Raw genomic sequence first — 17,552 nt, forward strand, 5'->3', positions numbered from 1 at the left:
ATGCCTATGCGCTTCAGCCAATATTGTGAAACTTGCAACGCTATTTTGAAGATCATTTGATGTGCTGCACGATTGAGACATTTTATAACCAGAAATGCAACCTAATCAAATTGCACCCCGATGATGGTACCATTGGCTTGTTTATACTTTTCAGTTGAACCCCGTTACAGCTGTTAGTGCGATCGATTTAATTGTAGTGGGAAAAAATTGCCATTGTGTAGGCATAATTACGTGATTCAATCAATGTTGCCTCCAATGCTTCCCACAGTTGTGTCAAGTTGTCGTTTGGGTGGTGGACCAAACCCCTGTATCGATGAGGTTCTTGACGCACTCAAACCGGTGCGACTGGCACCTTTACTAGAAAAAACACTTAATTCTTTTGAATGGCACACAGACACAATCCATGTCTCAAGGCTTACAAATCATTATTTACCCTGTATCCTCCCTTTCGCCTACACTGATTGAAGTGTATTTAACAAGTGACGTCAATAAGGTATCAAAGCTTTCGCCTGGTCAGTCCATATCATGGAAAGAGCAGGTGTTCTTAATCTTTTGTGCACTCAGCGTATATGCCATCTCATGGACAAGGCTAGAAAACTGTGCAACATACGCCGCCTGGTGGTTGAATTGACCTATATCAAGTTGTCAATAGGGAAGTTTTTAAATAGGCTATCCATAATTGGCTGAAAGCCAACGGAAGCAATTACTTTGGTAAATATTTGATTATCCAAATAGTTTGTTACAAGTTACATATTATGCACTATTTTCTCTCTCTCACACACCGAATAAAGAACTAGACACTGTTTAAAGACGCAACAAATATTTGAATTTATGAACATGGACACATCATTACAAACACTTTCTCAATAGAACTCTTTCTTTTGTTTGCAAGAGATCAATTTCATCTCCATATTTTCACCCAAAATAACAAATATTTGGTCCATTACAGGGAGAAATAAAACAGTTTTGTTTTGAAAATAGCTTTTTACATTCAATAGTATCTCCTCTTTGAAGCCCTCCAAGCACATGCAGCCTGAGACAAACACATGATTTACTCAAGACAAAAACGGACATAAAACGATACAAACGTGTTCTCCACATACATACACACAGCACATGGGGGGGAAGACAGGCTTGTCTGTAACGTCCTCCTATCTACATGCATTAGGAGGATGTTATGTTAAGGCTGCCATAACCATCACTAAAGGAAAAAAAATGCTTTGCTTGCCGAATGTGATGATTTGGCGTACTGTTTTAAGAATTGGACTGTTGCACAAAAGCGGGACATGGGAGAAACAGCAAAGTGTGTGTGTGTGTGTGTGTGTGTCTTGTTGATGGCACCCACTGAGCCCTGAGGTGGATTCTATTGTCATACGAACACCTTTAATATATGGTCACACACACACACACACATACACACAGACACACACACACACACACACGTAGAGGGGAGAGGAGCCTGCATGAATGTTTCCCCTCTCTCTGAAGGCGAAAATACTCTAGAGGCATTGAAATGGCAGCAGCTCCTAAAGTTCACTGGTCTTCATGTGCCCAGGGGTGGTTGGGGGGTAGCCGGGGTGCCGGTATCAGATGAAAGGGTTTCGCGACGTTCCTCTACTCGGGTAAACATTCCCCTGAGAGATGGCAAGAGAGAGGTAGGGAGAAATGGAAAGAGAGAGGGTGGGAGAGATGGAAAGAGGGAAAGGGTGAGGGAGATATGGAAAGAGGGAAAGGGTGAGGGGGATATGGAAAGAGGGAAAGGGTGAGGGAGATATGGAAAGAGAGAGGGAAAGGGTGGGAGAGATGGAGAGGGAGAGATAGAAAGAGAGCGGGTGAGGAGAGATAGAGAGAGAGAGAGCGGGTGAAGAGAGATGGAGAGAGAGAGATAGAAAGAGAGAGGGTGAGGAGAGATGGAGAGAGAGGGAGGGAGATGGTGAGTTCATGCTGTACATCTACATCACCAGAAAAGCCCTCCAATGCCTTTTGAATGAAGCATTAGCATAAGAATTAAGCAGCTAGCAGTCCAAATCCCCAACAAACTGTGCAAATCTATTGAAGTACACTCAATGCTTATTGTAGTGTTGCTGTAGTGTGGTGTGGTACTCACAGTGAATGGGTTCACTGACATTGGACGAGGAACTTTGGGTTGAGAGTCCGATGCAGGGAAAGAGGCAAAACCTACAAACCCAACAACACCCCAAAATCAGAGATACATTAGGATCGAAGACTAATACATCCAATACTAGTGTGACAAACATAGAACATAGAATAATTACTGGAATAGACATCACCCCTCAGACCATGGAAGTTTCACTCATTCTAATTCCATGGGTTCTAACTCTATATTTGGGGACTGAGTTGGTATTATGTAAGCATGGGAGAAGACGCTGTGATCATCATTAGCTATGATGTTGGCGCCTCTTAGGGTTTGAGGAGGCCGTGTTGGTTTTGATCACAGGCCAAACCCCATACATAACAGATGACATGGTATGCTGCTGCAGCCCAGCCAGAGAACACATCCACGCAGCACTGCAGTGATGAACTGTTTTGTTTCTTGGCAAAGCATGTACTGTACTTTGTATATATATAGAACACCAAATGGTAAACACTTTTTGTGTGCTCTTATCCTATACAGTTGGAGAAAATTCTCAACATTATTTTGTCAAGAATAGAAAAAAATAGCATGAGAATTATAATAGACTTATACTTGCCATTGGCTTCCTGGTTGTTGGCATGCTTGTGTGGAAATGCATTCTGGGTAGCCGGAGTTGGGAAGGTGGCGGACGGAGGGAACACTGAGGTTGGAGAGCTGACGAACCCACTGGAGTCACCTGCATAGGGAAACAGAACATAAGGGTGTTAAGTCACACACAGTACATTGAAATATTATAATAAACCAAGAATCCAGGGTTCCCAAATCTCCAATATAACTGTTTGTTAGTTATTTCTAAACTACATGAACTATTAGCTAATGAAGACTGTCTATGAATTACTTATATACAGTTACCTCTGTTACTGTACATTCTTGACCTTTTCCCCCAGGCTGAATAAGCAGTGCTCTGCTGGCAGCTTACCTCCTGAGGTGGACCTGTTGAATGGGTTACTGGGGGACAGGGCAGGCTGTTGCTGCTGAGAGTTGGAACTGGAGCTGAACGGGTTGGGGAAGCCTGAGACATGGAGGTAGGAGACAGAGAGACAAGGAGAGAGAGAGAGAGAGAGAGAGAGAGAGAGAGAGAGAGAGACAAGGAGAGAGAGAGAGAGAGAGAGAGAGAGAGAGAGACAAGGAGAGAGAGAGAGACAAGGAGAGAGAGAGAGAGAGAGAGAGAGAGAGAGAGAGAGAGAGAGAGACAAGGAGAGAGAGAGAGAGAGAGACAAGGAGAGAGAGAGAGAGAGACAAGGAGAGAGAGAGAGACAAGGAGAGAGAGAGAGAGAGAGAGAGAGACAAGGAGAGAGAGAGAGAGACAAGGAGAGAGACAAGGAGAGAGAGAGACAAGGAGAGAGACAAGGGGAGAGAGAGAGAGCGAGAGAGAGAGAGAGAGAGAATAGTTCATGGATATGTTCAAGCCTTTCAAGAAAAATATACACCTGCATGCAGGGGCGCAACTTTCACTGGGGACGGGGGGGGTGGGGGGCGTTCTGAAACCGCATTTTTGTCCCCGCCAGGTTTATCATGCGAATGTGGTACAAAACAAGGCAACGGTGTGCTTTAGGACCGGTAGGCTGTCGGGTAGACTGTTTGGAGTGTTTAACCAATAGGTTAAAAAATAAAAAAAGATGTCCCCCCCAACTTGTAAAACAAAAGTTGCGCCCCTGCCTTCATGATTGATTAATATTTTTGTAACACTGCCTACTTGCAAATGTTTGTGATCCCGACACAGCATCCACGCCTGGAGAGCTGAAGAAAGTCGGAAAAGAAGAGGAAAGAGTTAAGACCAACTATATATTATTACATGCATTAACATTAAAAACAAGTCCATTTAATATTGCAGTTGCCTCCAGCTATGATGTCGGCCTGTCATGAATTACTAAACCAAGGGCATGCAGATATCATGAGCAAATAAAACTATGTGTTTGTACCGGGACTGGTGCACTTTAACAGAGTCTACACTTCTTCAATGCATTAAATAGGAATGTTAAGTGTATTTGCTTGACAGTGCATTCATTACCTGGCAGGAGTGGAACTGGAGGACAGGCGGTTCCCAAACAGGGTGCTATACTGGGGTAGTCCACCGGGGGGAGCTGAAAACACACATTCAAATAAATAGACGAACCATAGACGGGTTGGTTTTCTAGGCTTAACAACAAAACTGATGCGTGCACAACTATGGGGAAAAACAGACAGGGTTGGCTTAGATTGTTGACATGTAAACTATATATTGTCTCCAAATGTTTATTGAAAACATAAATACATTTGCAGAATGAGCACTTGTCCCTCAAATTCATCATTATCGATATCAGCTGATGTACGAAGGGCTATATAAATACATTTGATTTGATTTTGATTTGATTATTACGGTTGTTGGTTAGCTAGCTCGAAAATTTTAGCCAATATTAGCATAGACATGACATGAGTCACAGCACCTCAAAACAAGACATGGTATCAATAAAAAAGCTACAACGAGCTGAAACAAGCCACATACAATTCCCCACATGGCAGCTTCTTGTCATTGTTGCTAGCTATCAGACCTCTCTGAATCAAATTAGCCTCCCAATGCCGTCAGCCATCCAGTCTACAAGCACAGGGCTCAGCTGGGGACTAATTTGAGAGATCACATGTAATTGATTTGATTTGACATAGGGTGCAATGTTTCCACTCTCAGTGTGTGATTGGTCAAGGTATAACTATTGACTGTGCAGTGTAAAAAAGAAAAAACTGCTTATAGTTCAATGCTATATTAATCAAAAGAAACTACACATGCATCTACCTACAGTATATTATTGCCCAGGGGAGAGATATTATGTATTGAATCATGGAAATAAAACAATGATATATGTTCAAACATGCCTAGGGCATTGGTCCTGCACATTTATGTTCTCATTAGTTAGCAGCTAGTAGCATTACTAAATCCAAACGGGAACATATTTCCAAGGCTGTTTCGTAACAACCCAACGGTTTAGAATTGAGTGCAGAAAACACAATGGGGTCATTCACTTAGTAAAACCTTGGCATTTAGAGTAAGGCATTATGCAATGTATCTGACAATAATCTCACTCTCTCACCCACTTAGTCACACACAAACAACTATGCCTTACTATACTTGTGAGGTATTTTTTGGGATTCAAAATCCTATATTACCTAACCCCTAAACTTGACCATAATCCTAAACCTAAAATAGCATTTTTACGAGTGAGGACCTGCAAAATGTCCTCACTTCTCTACATTTTTGTTGGTGTACTATTCTTGTGAGGACTTCTGGTACTCACGAGTATAGTAAAATGTGTACACACACACACCACCCACCCTCTCCCACCCCCCACACAAACTCCTTCTACCCTTACCTGTAGGTCCAGGCGACGTGTCAGAGAAGACACTGTTTAGTTGGGACAGGGCAGCGTAGCGGTCCTGGTGGTTTGTGTGTGTGTTTGGGCCGGGGGCTGGGGGGGTGATGCTGAGTGCACTGTGACTCTGCTGCTGGCTGAGCCCCCCAAAATCCACACTCAGAGACTTAGGGAAGGCCCTGAAGGGGGCTAAGCCCCCCGAGGAGGACACTGTGCGACCTGAGAGGACCAAACAAAGATGGCCGAGATAAGGAAGGCTGGGGGTGAGTCCGAGATGGCTTCCAATTCCCTATATAGTCCACTGCATTTGACCAGGTCCTGCAAAGTAGTGCACTATATAGGCAATAGGGTGCCATTTCAGACGCAACCCATGCATGTTTTTCCATGTGACTTGACCATCCAATAGCCTCACTAAAACAAGATAGCAAATAGAACCTCACTGGATTATTGGGGAAATCCTAGCTTTGCACAAACGTATAGCATGCTACATGTATTAGCAGCCAGCAGGAGTTGAATGTGTTCCTAGATAGAATCAGAATCATAGCATACTTCTGAGCTGTAAAATACTATTGGGCTCCTGTTGAATGGGGCATTGTCCACTCTCTAAAAATAGTTTTATTCGTGTTATTTCTCTCTATCTATCCATCTATCTATCTCAGGGTACAGTGTGTCTCTGATTGACCTGGCCAGTTCTCCGAATGGGAACTTTGAAGGGAGAAACGGAATAATCAGAAATTAATAGCAGAAGAGTACAGGACTACTGGCGAGTATGCACTCCCACCAAGGCTATATTCTGTTTTGTTCTATACCTCTGAATAAACGTTCAGGACACAATCAATTACTGTACGGGTTAGTGCCATACCTGCCTAGTTAAATAAATGTAAAAAAAAAAAGTGAAGTTGTTTTTGAAAGTGCTACTGGCTAAGGAGGTAAAAGTTGAGAGAGAGAAAAGGAGAGATATTTAAGCAGAGGAGGGTGTGGTCTTTACCTGAGGGTCGAGGGAGGGCAGGAAAGGAGGGGGCGTGGCTCTGGGGTCCCATCGTTGAAGACAGAGAGCCTGGACGTTGTCTCTCTATACCTCTCAGTAGAGACTCTGAGAGCGAGAGAGAGAGAGAGGGTGAGAGAGAGTGAGTGAGCGACATAGAGAGAGAGAGCGGTAGAGAGGACAGAGAGATTGGCAAGGAGAGAAACAGAAAAAAAGAGAAAGAAACAGACATAATGATAGAGAGAGGTGGAAAGAGAAAGAAAGACACAACGATAGAGAGATGTGGAAAGAGAAAGAAGAAACAGGCATCAAACAATGTTGCCTCAGGTTCCATTACTCACGGTACCAAAAAAGAATGTGAACAGTTCTACCTTTCATTGGCGGGTCTCTAAAGCTCTGGGAGCGTGAGGGAGCACGGGGGGCAAACACATCAGCCCTCATGTCCGCAGGGGAGATGGTGGGGACTCTGTCCCCCCAGGACGAGAGCTGGGACTGGGACTGGAGGAGAGGGGAGACAGGGGGTAAACACATCAGCCCTCATGTCCGCAGGGGAGATGGTGGGGACTCTGTCCCCCAGGACGAGAGCTGGGACTGGGACTGGAGGAGAGGGGAGACAGGGGGTAAACACATCAGCCCTCATGTCCGCAGGGGAGATGGTGGGGACTCTGTCCCCCCAGGACGAGAGCTGGGACTGGGACTGGAGGAGAGGGGAGACAGGGGGCAAACACATCAGCCCTCATGTCCGCAGGGGAGATGGTGGGGACTCTGTCCCCCCAGGACGAGAGCTGGGACTGGGACTGGAGGAGAGGGGAGACGGGGGGCAAACAGTGGGTGGATGTATTTCTCCTCTGTGTTACATTATCCTCATTTAACCCTTCATCTGTTATTCACCCCTTTATCTTTGCTGTGAAGATGACCTCTCTTTGGTCATCTGTCTCTGTCTCTCTGTGTCATTGGATCTCTGTCGGTACAGTATTCAGGTGCAGTATTCACCTCTCTCTAACTCCATTAGTCTTCTCCAGATTAACACCTCTAACTCTATTAGTATTCTCCACAGTAACACCTCTAACTCGATTACTCTTCTCCACATTAACACCTCTCTCTAACTCTATTAGTCTTCTCCACAGTAACACCTCTAACTCTATTAGTCTTCTCCACAGTAACACCTCTCTCTAACTCTATTAGTCTTCTCCACAGTAACACCTCTAACTCTATTAGTCTTCTCCACAGTAACACATCTAACTCTATTACTCTTCTCCACAGTAACACCTCTAACACTATTAGTCTTATCCACAGTAACACCTCTCACTAACTAACTCTATTACTCTTCTCCACAGTAACACCTCAAACTCTATTAGTCTTCTCCACAGTAACACCTCTCTCTAACTCTATTAGTCTTCTCCACAGTAACACCTCTAACACTATTAGTCTTATCCACAGTAACACCTCTCACTAACTAACTCTATTACTCTTCTCCACAGTAACACCTCTCTCTAACTCTATTAGTCTTCTCCACAGTAACACCTCTAACTCTATTACTCTTCTCCACAGTAACACCTCTAACTCCTACTCTTCTCCACAGTAACACCTCTCTCTAACTCTATTAGTCTTCTCCACAGTAACACCTCTCACTATTAGTCTTCTCCACAGTAACACCTCTCACTCTATTAGTCTTCTCCACAGTAACACCTCTCACTCTATTAGTCTTCTCCACAGTAACACCTCTAACTCTATTAGTCTTCTCCACAGTAACACCTCGAACTCCTACTCTTCTCCACAGTAACACCTCTCACTCTCTCTTTTTCTCTTGCTTTCTATCTCTTTCTCCACTTCTTTTTCCCCTCTCTCCCCCCTTTCCTCTTTACTTTCTCCTTCAATTTGATAAAGCTTTATATACATGAAATATCCCTCTGCCTCTATCGCATCTCCTCAATCCACCGGAGGAGTTATGTATCTCACCAGTGTGCGTATGGGTCTGGCGGAGGGGGGCATGGCGTGGGATGGGGCCTGGGCGGGCGGGGGGCCGTGAGAGGACGGTAAGGCCTGCACCCCCGGCGGGCTCCAGGGTCCCTCCACCTCCCTCCGGCTCTTGTTCTTCGAAAAATGCCTGAAAAATAGTTCCATGTTGCTGTGACTACATTTGAAGAAGAGATTTTATTTCAATGAGACTAAACTAATAAAAATTATTTTCCCAATGTAAGTAAATGCATTGTGCTAAAAATAATTTGAATGGACATTTAACACATTCAACTCAGTGTACAACTTTGAGTTGGGATGAATTTGAAATAGGTGGTACGTCTGACATATACAGTTGACGTCGGAAGTTTACATACACTAATGTTAGAGTCATTAAAACTTGTTTTTCAACCACTCTACAAATTTCCTGTTAACAAACTATAGTTTTGGCAAGTCGGTTCGGACATCTACTTTGTGCATGACACAAGTAATTTTTTAAACAATTGTTTACAGACAGATAATTTCACTTATAATTCACTGTATCACGATTCCATAGAGTCAGAAGTTTACATACACTAAGTTGACTGTGCCTTTAAACAGCTTGGAAAATTCCAGAAAATTATGTCATGGCTTTAGAAGCTTCTGATAGGCTAATTGACATCATTTGAGTCAATTGGAGGTGTACCTGTGGATGTATTTCAAGGCCTACCTTCAAACTCAGTGCCTCTTTGCTTGACATCATGGGAAAATCAAAAGAAATCAGCCAAGACCTGAGAGGAAAAAAAAAGTAGACCTCCACAAGTCTGGTTCATCCTTGGGAGCAATTTCCAAACGTCTGAAGGTACCACGTTCACCTTTACAAACAATAGTACGCAAGTATAAACACCATGGGACCACGCAACAGTCATACCGGTCAGGAAGGAGTGGTGTTCTGTCTCCTAGAGATGAACGTACATTAGTGCGAAAAGTGCAAATCCATCCCAGACCAACAGCAAAGGACCTTGTGAAGATGCTGGAGGACACAGGTACAAAAGTATCTATATACACAGTAAAACTAGTCCTATATCAACATAACCTGAATGGCCACTCAGCAAGGAAGAAGCCATTGCTCCAAAACCGCCATAGAAAAGCCAGACTACGCTAATAATGACCATCGTTATGTTTGGAGGAAAAAGGAGGAGGCTTGCAAGCTGAAGACCACCATCCCAACCGTGAAGCACTGGGGTGGCAGCATCATGTTGTGGGGGTGCTTTGCTGCAGGAGGGACTGGTGCACTTCACAAAATAGATGGCATCATGAAGAAAGAAAATTATGTGGATATATTGAAGCAACATCTCAAGACATCAGTCAGGAAGTTAAAGCTTGGTCTCAAATGGGTCTTCCAAATGGACAATGACCCCAAGCATACTTCCCAAAGTTGTGGCAAAATGGCTTGAGGACAACAAAGTCGAGGTATTGGAGTGGCCATCACAAAGCCCTGACCTCAATCCTATAGAACATTTGTGGGCAGAACTGAAAAAGTGTGTGCAAGCAAGGAGGCAAGGAACCTGACTCAGTTACACCGGCTCTGTCAGGAGGAATGGGCCAAAACTTATTGTGGGAAGCTTGTGGAAGGCTACCCAAAACGTTTGACCCAAGTTAACCAATTCAAAGGCAATGCTACCAAATACTAATTGAGTGTATGTAAACTTCTGACCCACTGCGAATGTGTTCAAATAAATAAAATATTAAATAAATAATTTTCTCTACTAGTATTCTGACATTTCACATCCTTAAAATAAAGTGGTGATCCTAACTGACCTAAGACAGGGAATTTTTACTTGGATTAAATGTCAGGAGTTGTGGAAAAACTGAGTTTAAATGTATTTGGCTAAGGTGTATGTAAACTTCCGACTTCAACTGTAGATATCTTTATTGATTTTTTTTCACCATTTCTTCTTCTCGTATTTGTCCTGGAGGAACTCCTTGAGCTTCTGTGAGTCCCTTGTGTTGAAGCATGCATCTGTCTTTGGCTCAAAGACACACAGCCAGGTCCTCCTCCCCACCTACACACGTTCAGAGCCGCAGACAAACGTACGTGCGCACAGAAAAACACAAACGCACAAATAATGATGCAGAACATCAACAATAGGCACCACACATACACACACAGTCTTGTACAACTAACCTTGTGGGGACACACAATTCAGTCCCATTCAAAATCCTATTTTCCCTAAAATCCTAAACCTAATCCTGAATCTCACCCTAACCAGTACCCTTACCCTAACCTTAAACCGAAAACCTAACTTTAACCCTAAACCTAGCTCCTAACCCTAAAACTAACCCTCGCTCCTAACTCTAACCTGAAACCTAATTCTATCCCTACCACTAATTCTATCCTTAACCCTAAACGCCCTAGAAATAGCATTTGACCTTGTGGGGACCAACAAAATGTCCCCAGTTGGTCCAATCTTTGTTTGTTTACTATTCTTGTGGGGACTTCTGTACCCCACAAATGTAGTTAAACATTTCTGTACACACACACACACCAAAATAATCATGTAGAAAATGAACAATAGACACATCTGCCTACCAACACATTAATTAACATGCTAGAGTCACATGCTCTGATCGACACTACTGTAGCTCACTGACTAATTATGAATCACCAACATCAACACATTAATCTAACCAAATCGGACTATCCAGACTTTTCTACCTGATATCTGTGCAATGAATCAGACACTCATGCACACATGAACTCATTTCTAACTAAATTGTATTATTGTGTGCAACTGTAAAGTTTGATCCCTTTCACTGCAGACACGCTCTCTCACCTCTCACACACACGCACACACATTCTCACTTTCTCTCACACACAGTGATGAGGTGGTTTGTGTGTACAGTAACTGCGATGTTCGATCCGATTCACTGCACAAATTGGGCACCTACATCCCTCCAGAAAAAGCCTGTAACCACCAAACAGTGCTACACTCTGTTGGTCTGACTGGTACAAGAGAGGGAAGCATCAAGCATCCTCTTCTATCTCATAAAGATGGATGAGATTTTAGCTGGGTCTTATTTAGTCTAGTTCACATTAAAAAACTATTCCTTACACAGAGATAGATTCATCCATCTCATGTGGCCTCAATCCCTCTCCTGGTGGCGGACTCGGCCCAAGGATGTACATTTATCATTTATGATATCTATTTATAATATCTATATAATCTATTCTTGCTCTATTCATCCTGGGACATGTATATATTTAATAATGAATGTTAGGAGTCCAAGTATGCCTCTTGTTTGTGCTTTGTTCACCTTTTCCTGCTGTTGAAATCTTGAAGTATCCAGCTGAGATTTGAACATTATGCCCAGAATTGAAATGAGGTGGGTGAAATACAGGTGTAATACTGTTAAGTCCCACCTACAAGCCCACCTGACTGTCACTCACCTCATTGCCATGGTTTTGCAGAAACTCCACTTCCTGTTGGGAGAAGGTTGTCATGGAGATAGACTTGACTCTGTGGGGAGGGTTGAGTCCTCTCCTGAGAGAAGAGAGAGATTGGAAAAAGAGAAACCGATAAAAGATATATGTAAGATATGTGAAAGGGGGCGGCACTCCACATTTATAACGACATAAATCGCTAAAGACGAACAATTGTGATACAGCATTTAAAAGAGGAAAGGGCTGTAAGGGTATTTAAATTGTTCAAAAAAATGGATGCAATGACAGGTGACTGTGAGAAAAAGTGAAAATTAATTGTTACGGTGAAAATGGCCATAGTGAAAATGTATACAGTGTAGAGAAGGCTTACACAACAGTACATAATATTGTGCTCATTCACTGTTCTTTGGAGTGAGACAGCCTGTCCAAGACTCTAAACCTGTGCTGGAATCTCACCGCTGCGAATTAGTGAAACCTTGCGAAATGTCCCTCAACCACAGCCTATAATCTGTTGGGGATCTGAGCTATGTTCTGCATGCAGAACACAATACATGAGCCGGAAGAGAATGCCAAACCTGGTGCCATGCCGAAATGAAACGTAGCACGAGCGCGACTACGGGCTCGCCTGAAAAGGATAAAGTAGTCTGATTATCTGTAGCATAGGACACCAAGGGGAGGAAGAGACACATGTTACAGTTTCTTGTCAATACTCAAATGTAACAGCAGCATCCTAAAATTGAATCTGCAGATGCAACATACTGGTTAATCATTCTCTGCATGCACAGCCTGGTCTCATAGACCTGACGTAACATAGTAATCAAATCAGATCACATTTTATTGGGCGCATACACATATTTAACAGATCACAGGTGTAGCGCGGATGTAGCGGGAGCTTATGTTCCTAGCTCCAACAGTGCAGTAATACATGACAATACAAAACAATACACCCAAATCCCCAAAATCTAAAGGAACTAAGAGATATATAAATATTAGAATGAGAAATGTCAGAGTCCGGATAAAACAGAATGTAAACATTACTAAAGTGACCTGTGGTCAATGACTATGTACATAGGGCAACCAGCTCCCGCTCTTCCCCCCAGGGGCTCGAGGGCGTCAGGCTCCCCAGCATTGCGCACGCCTGCCATCCCCCATCAGTGTATTATTGAACTCACCTGGACTCAATTACCTGTTTATTACCTCCCCTGTATGTCAGTTCCGCATCTGTTCCCTGCTGCTGCATTGATTGTCGTTTGTCATTGTGTATCCGTGTGCTGACGCTGTTTCTGTATTGCTCTTTGTCTGTTCCTAATTAAATGTCAACTCCTCGTACCTGCTTCTCGTCCCCGGCGTCGGTCCTTATAGAATGCAGCAGCTATCATTTGAAGCATCAGGGAGTACTGACGTTCCGGTTGGTAATGACGTCGGGTCTGGGGCCAGACACCGATGGAACCGGGGGTGCCTAAGCCAGCTCGTCAGGCTGTCACTTCCTAGCTGGCTCGAGAGGTTTCTTGCCCCGGTTGGCACGGAAGGCGCCCATCCCACATCAGGTCTCAGCCGGATCGTCATGTTTTTACGCCCAGCCGGCTCGTCAGGCTCCCACGCCCTCAGTGGGATCGACAGGCCTTCATGCCTCAGCCGGCTCGCCAGGCTCTCACGCCTCTGGCGGTTCGTCTGGGTTTCACGCCCAGCCCGCTTGTCCAGCACCCGTGCCCTCGGCCGGTCCGTCAGGCTCGCCCAGGTGGGATGACGGGTGGACTCAATCACCTGTTTATTACTTCCCCTATATTTGTCAGTTCCCCATCTCTGTTCCCCATTGCTGCAAAGATTGTCCTTTGTCATTGTGAATCAGTGTGCTGACCCTGTTAATGTCTTGCTCTTTGTCTGTTCCTAATTAAATGTCAACTCCCTGTACCTGCTTCTTGTCTCCGGCGTCGGTCTTTACAGCAACAGTCTCTAAGGTGCAGGATTGAGCCGGCCTAGTAACAGTGACTAAAGTTCAGGGCAGGGTACTGGGCCGGGAAGTGGTGACTGTTTAACAGTCTGAAAGCCTGGAGATTAGGGATGCACCGATATGACATTTTTGTCCGATATCCAATATTTTCCTTGCCAAAAAAAACCCGATACCGATAACCAAATTTTTAAATTTGTGCGGCGTTTTAAGAATTCTAGTACAGTTAAATAGTTGCAACACACACTGACCAAAAAGTTATTTTGTTGGTATTTACGTATGTCTCCATTACCAGTTAAACAAAATCAAAACCTAATTATTTCACTTACTTGCTGTTTCATTGTTCATTTGTTCAGTCTCAATCAGGATTTCATCATACATGTCAAGCAGTGAAGTTTCAGCTCAGTCTGTCCGTGGCCTCTCTTCCTCTGTGCGCACTGTCACTGTGTCTGTTTACATCTTGTCCAGCTGTGTCTGTAACATTTCACGTAAACCCTGTTTCTTGTCTGCATCGAAGTAGCGGTCCTTGTACCTAGCATCGAGCATGGTGGCGGCAAATTAGAGGCTCAGAGAGAATGCCACCGAATCGCCTGTTCACAGCCTCTAGTAGAGTACTTTTCAAAGTTAACCGACGGTCTGTGTTGGCATTTTTGTTGAGCAGGCATTTCAATGCAATGACAGGGTATCACATCAGCTGCAGATGCAGTTGAGCTTATTTCTCGAGTCAGTTGTTCGTATGGAGCAAGGAGTGTTCCTGTTTCCAAGTTTCAAACATGTTCTCAAATGCCATTGAAATGGCAGCAGTGGTATGAGAACCAGGGCATTCTTGAGCATGCAATACGGCTTTCCTCAGTACGAAATCCTCATGGACCAACTGTGCTGTCAGACTCATAATGCTCATGGGGCTGACATCGCTGGTCCAAATATCAGTTGTGAAGCTAATAGCAGTGACACCCATAGCAAGTAGCTCATGGATGTGAGTTTCAACAATACTGTGTAACTCCGGTAAGCCAACATCTGAAAAGTAGTGCCTACTTGGTAGTGTGCACCGGTGCTCGACCAGTCTGCGAAAGCCAACATCATCTACGACAGAGAACGGTTGGTTGTCAAGGGAAATTCATTCCATTTTCTTGGCATTAATGGATTTCGCCTTTGAGTTGCCTCACTGAAATGTTCTTACTCTTTCAAATGACTGCTCGACTTGTTGTCTGCGCTATCCACAGAGCAGACATTGTGGGCTAGGTTAGGAATGCTGTGTAGCACGTGTAGAGCTACATTTTTCGTGGCATCATTACGCCATCTACCTATGTTAGATAGGTATGCACGTCAGCTTTGACATCGGTTTTGCACATCGGCGTTAAACTAGACATCCGATGTTGGCATTTTTAGCTAATATTGGCCAATTCCGAAATGCTTAGCGAAATATTGTGCATTCCTACTGGAGATAGAAGTTGTTTTTCAGTCTCGGTCCCAGATTTGATGCACCTGTACTATCTCCGCCTTCTAGATGGTAGCGGGTTGATCAGGCTGTGGCCCGGGTGGCTGAGGTCTTTGATGATCTTCTTGGCCTTCCTGTGACATCGGGTGCTGTAGATGTCCTGGAGGGCAGGCAGTGTGCACCCGGTGCAGTATGCCTCCGGTGACACTCAAATTATGTTACGATTGGTATGGTTACATAAGACAGAAGGTTAATTAAGGAAAACTATTAAGTTGGGTGATTTGTCGGGGTGGATGGGTGGGCGTATACTGGGAACTTCTAGCAACCCAAAAGTTGTGTGGAAATCTCATCACGGCCAACTTTAGCGTTTTATCTAATTAGCAACTTTGCAACTACTTACTACTTTTTAGCTAATTTGTAACTACTTAGCATGTTAGCTAACACCTATCTCTGCCCTTTAACTTAAGTCCTAACCCTAACCTTAACCTCTAACCCAGCATTTTTCAAACTCGGTACCCAGGACCCCATGGGGTTGATGTTTTGGTTTTTGCCCGAACACTACACAGCTTGATGATTAATTGATGATTTGAATCATCTGCATCGTGCTAGTGCAAAAAAAACTAAACGTGCACCCATTGGGGTCCCGAGGACCGGGTTTGGGAAACCCTGCCCTAAACCCTAGCCTAACTAACATTTGCAGCCTAGCTAACATTAGCGATAGCCAGAACAAATTGGAATTCGTAACATATCATTTGTTTTGCAATTTGGTAACTTATTGTAGAAATTGCAATTCCTAACATATCATACAACATGGATAATGGACACACACAAATGAACACAATTCTCATTGGAGAATACCAAATGTACATTTACTATGTTACGTCTACCCATGAGTCCGGGTTGGCATGCAATGGGCTTAGTTTTATTATAATTGTAGGCATAAGTAGCCTAATAGCCTATGCACAATATGCATGTTATAGAAGAAGCTATCCATACTTACAGCATTCCAGAGCACGACGTGCAAACGAAGCAGCCCACGGTGATATCGATGTAAGTCACCCCGGGTTGACTGCACTCGAAGCAGTGTTTGTTTACTCCAGCCTGGGCCAACTCCCGGACCTTGCGGGCGCATATCTCTTGGTTGTCCCGATGTTTTCGGTTCGACATGTTGCTGTCACGGCCCGCTCTCCCCGTCTTTGGTCTGGCACAGACGACAGGCTCGTAGTGGTGAGCCGCTTACCACTGGCCCTCCGCTATAGTCCCTGATTTCTCCCTTCGTTTACAGTATATGTTACTCACACCCGCATTATTTATGCAGCTCGCATTAACGTGATTTGAGACCGATATTACATGCTTGAGTCAGGCTATTTCGTGTCTTTAGCAGAAGAAGTCAGAGGAGATCTTGTCATACAGTCAAACAGTTTTACTACGTCGTTATTTATTTATTAATAGCTGCGGTATTCTCTTCGGCAGTGGTGAAATAAATATGTCTCGCTCTAAATATCTCTCTCCGCTCTCTGCTCGCCATACGAAGACGCATCGCTTTGGAATGGTGACAGATTTTTGGAACCCAGATTGCCAGCTAAGGAAAGGACAGAGGATCACACATAGCATAGAGCGGTAAATAAAATAACCAACAGAGAAGATAAAAAATAAACCATTATAATTACGAAATTATATTCTATATGACTATATTATTTTATGAGAGTTGTCTGATGTGAGTTTATTTTCACAGTAACAGCAACACACATTTAATGCCTGTCATGGGGAGACTATATCACGCCCATTGCATTATGACGTCTGAAATGAAAAAAATGTTTTAGCTGTCTTGAATTTGTTAACTCTTCACATCGATTTCTGATAAAACCCTATCCATTTAGAACAGTAAATATATGATAGGTTACTATACAGGTCCCAAAGGGTTTACGCACGCGTCATTACGCACATGTAGTAATTAAACAGATTCAAAGATAGATAGCCTACGCAAAGTAAATCCCCCTTCACACTTGAGATTAGTTTCAGATTTTACACTCAGAGCAGATCAGCCAGTGCATGTAATGTAATGATGTCTTTTGGTTACAAACGAAAGCCACGTGCAGGCAGGTCAGGTGGTAAGGGCCTGGGTGAGTCCCTGTAGCAATTGTTACACACCTGTCATTTGATCCTACAAGCTTTTCTGATGGCAGTGTAGGATGTAAACATTGTAGGCCTGCATGCATAGAACATCTCTATTCTATTAATGTAAACATTTTAGGCCTGCATGCATACTATCTAGCAGCTTTTCAGCAGAGTAAGACCTTTC

At 43.8% G+C, this 17,552-nt stretch overlaps 1 protein-coding gene across 1 annotated transcript; it reads right to left on the bottom strand.

Moving 5' to 3' along the window:
- Positions 1-803: 803 nt before the first annotated feature.
- On the bottom strand, positions 804-16,992 carry agfg2 (ArfGAP with FG repeats 2). The gene is made up of 13 exons (XM_065021888.1): positions 16,251-16,992; positions 11,871-11,964; positions 10,370-10,485; positions 8,444-8,591; positions 6,856-6,982; positions 6,488-6,592; positions 5,500-5,718; positions 4,167-4,239; positions 3,852-3,895; positions 3,075-3,167; positions 2,712-2,831; positions 2,108-2,178; positions 804-1,634 (listed from the first exon to the last, which is right to left on the bottom strand). Exons 1-13 carry the CDS (start codon positions 16,415-16,417, stop codon positions 1,587-1,589), a joined length of 1,425 nt encoding a protein of 474 aa, XP_064877960.1. The 5' UTR covers positions 16,418-16,992; the 3' UTR covers positions 804-1,586.
- Positions 16,993-17,552: the final 560 nt, after the last annotated feature.

The sequence above is a fragment of the Oncorhynchus nerka genome, linkage group LG8 (genome assembly GCF_034236695.1).
Source record: "Oncorhynchus nerka isolate Pitt River linkage group LG8, Oner_Uvic_2.0, whole genome shotgun sequence".
In the NCBI taxonomy this organism is placed as follows: Eukaryota; Metazoa; Chordata; class Actinopteri; order Salmoniformes; family Salmonidae; genus Oncorhynchus; species Oncorhynchus nerka.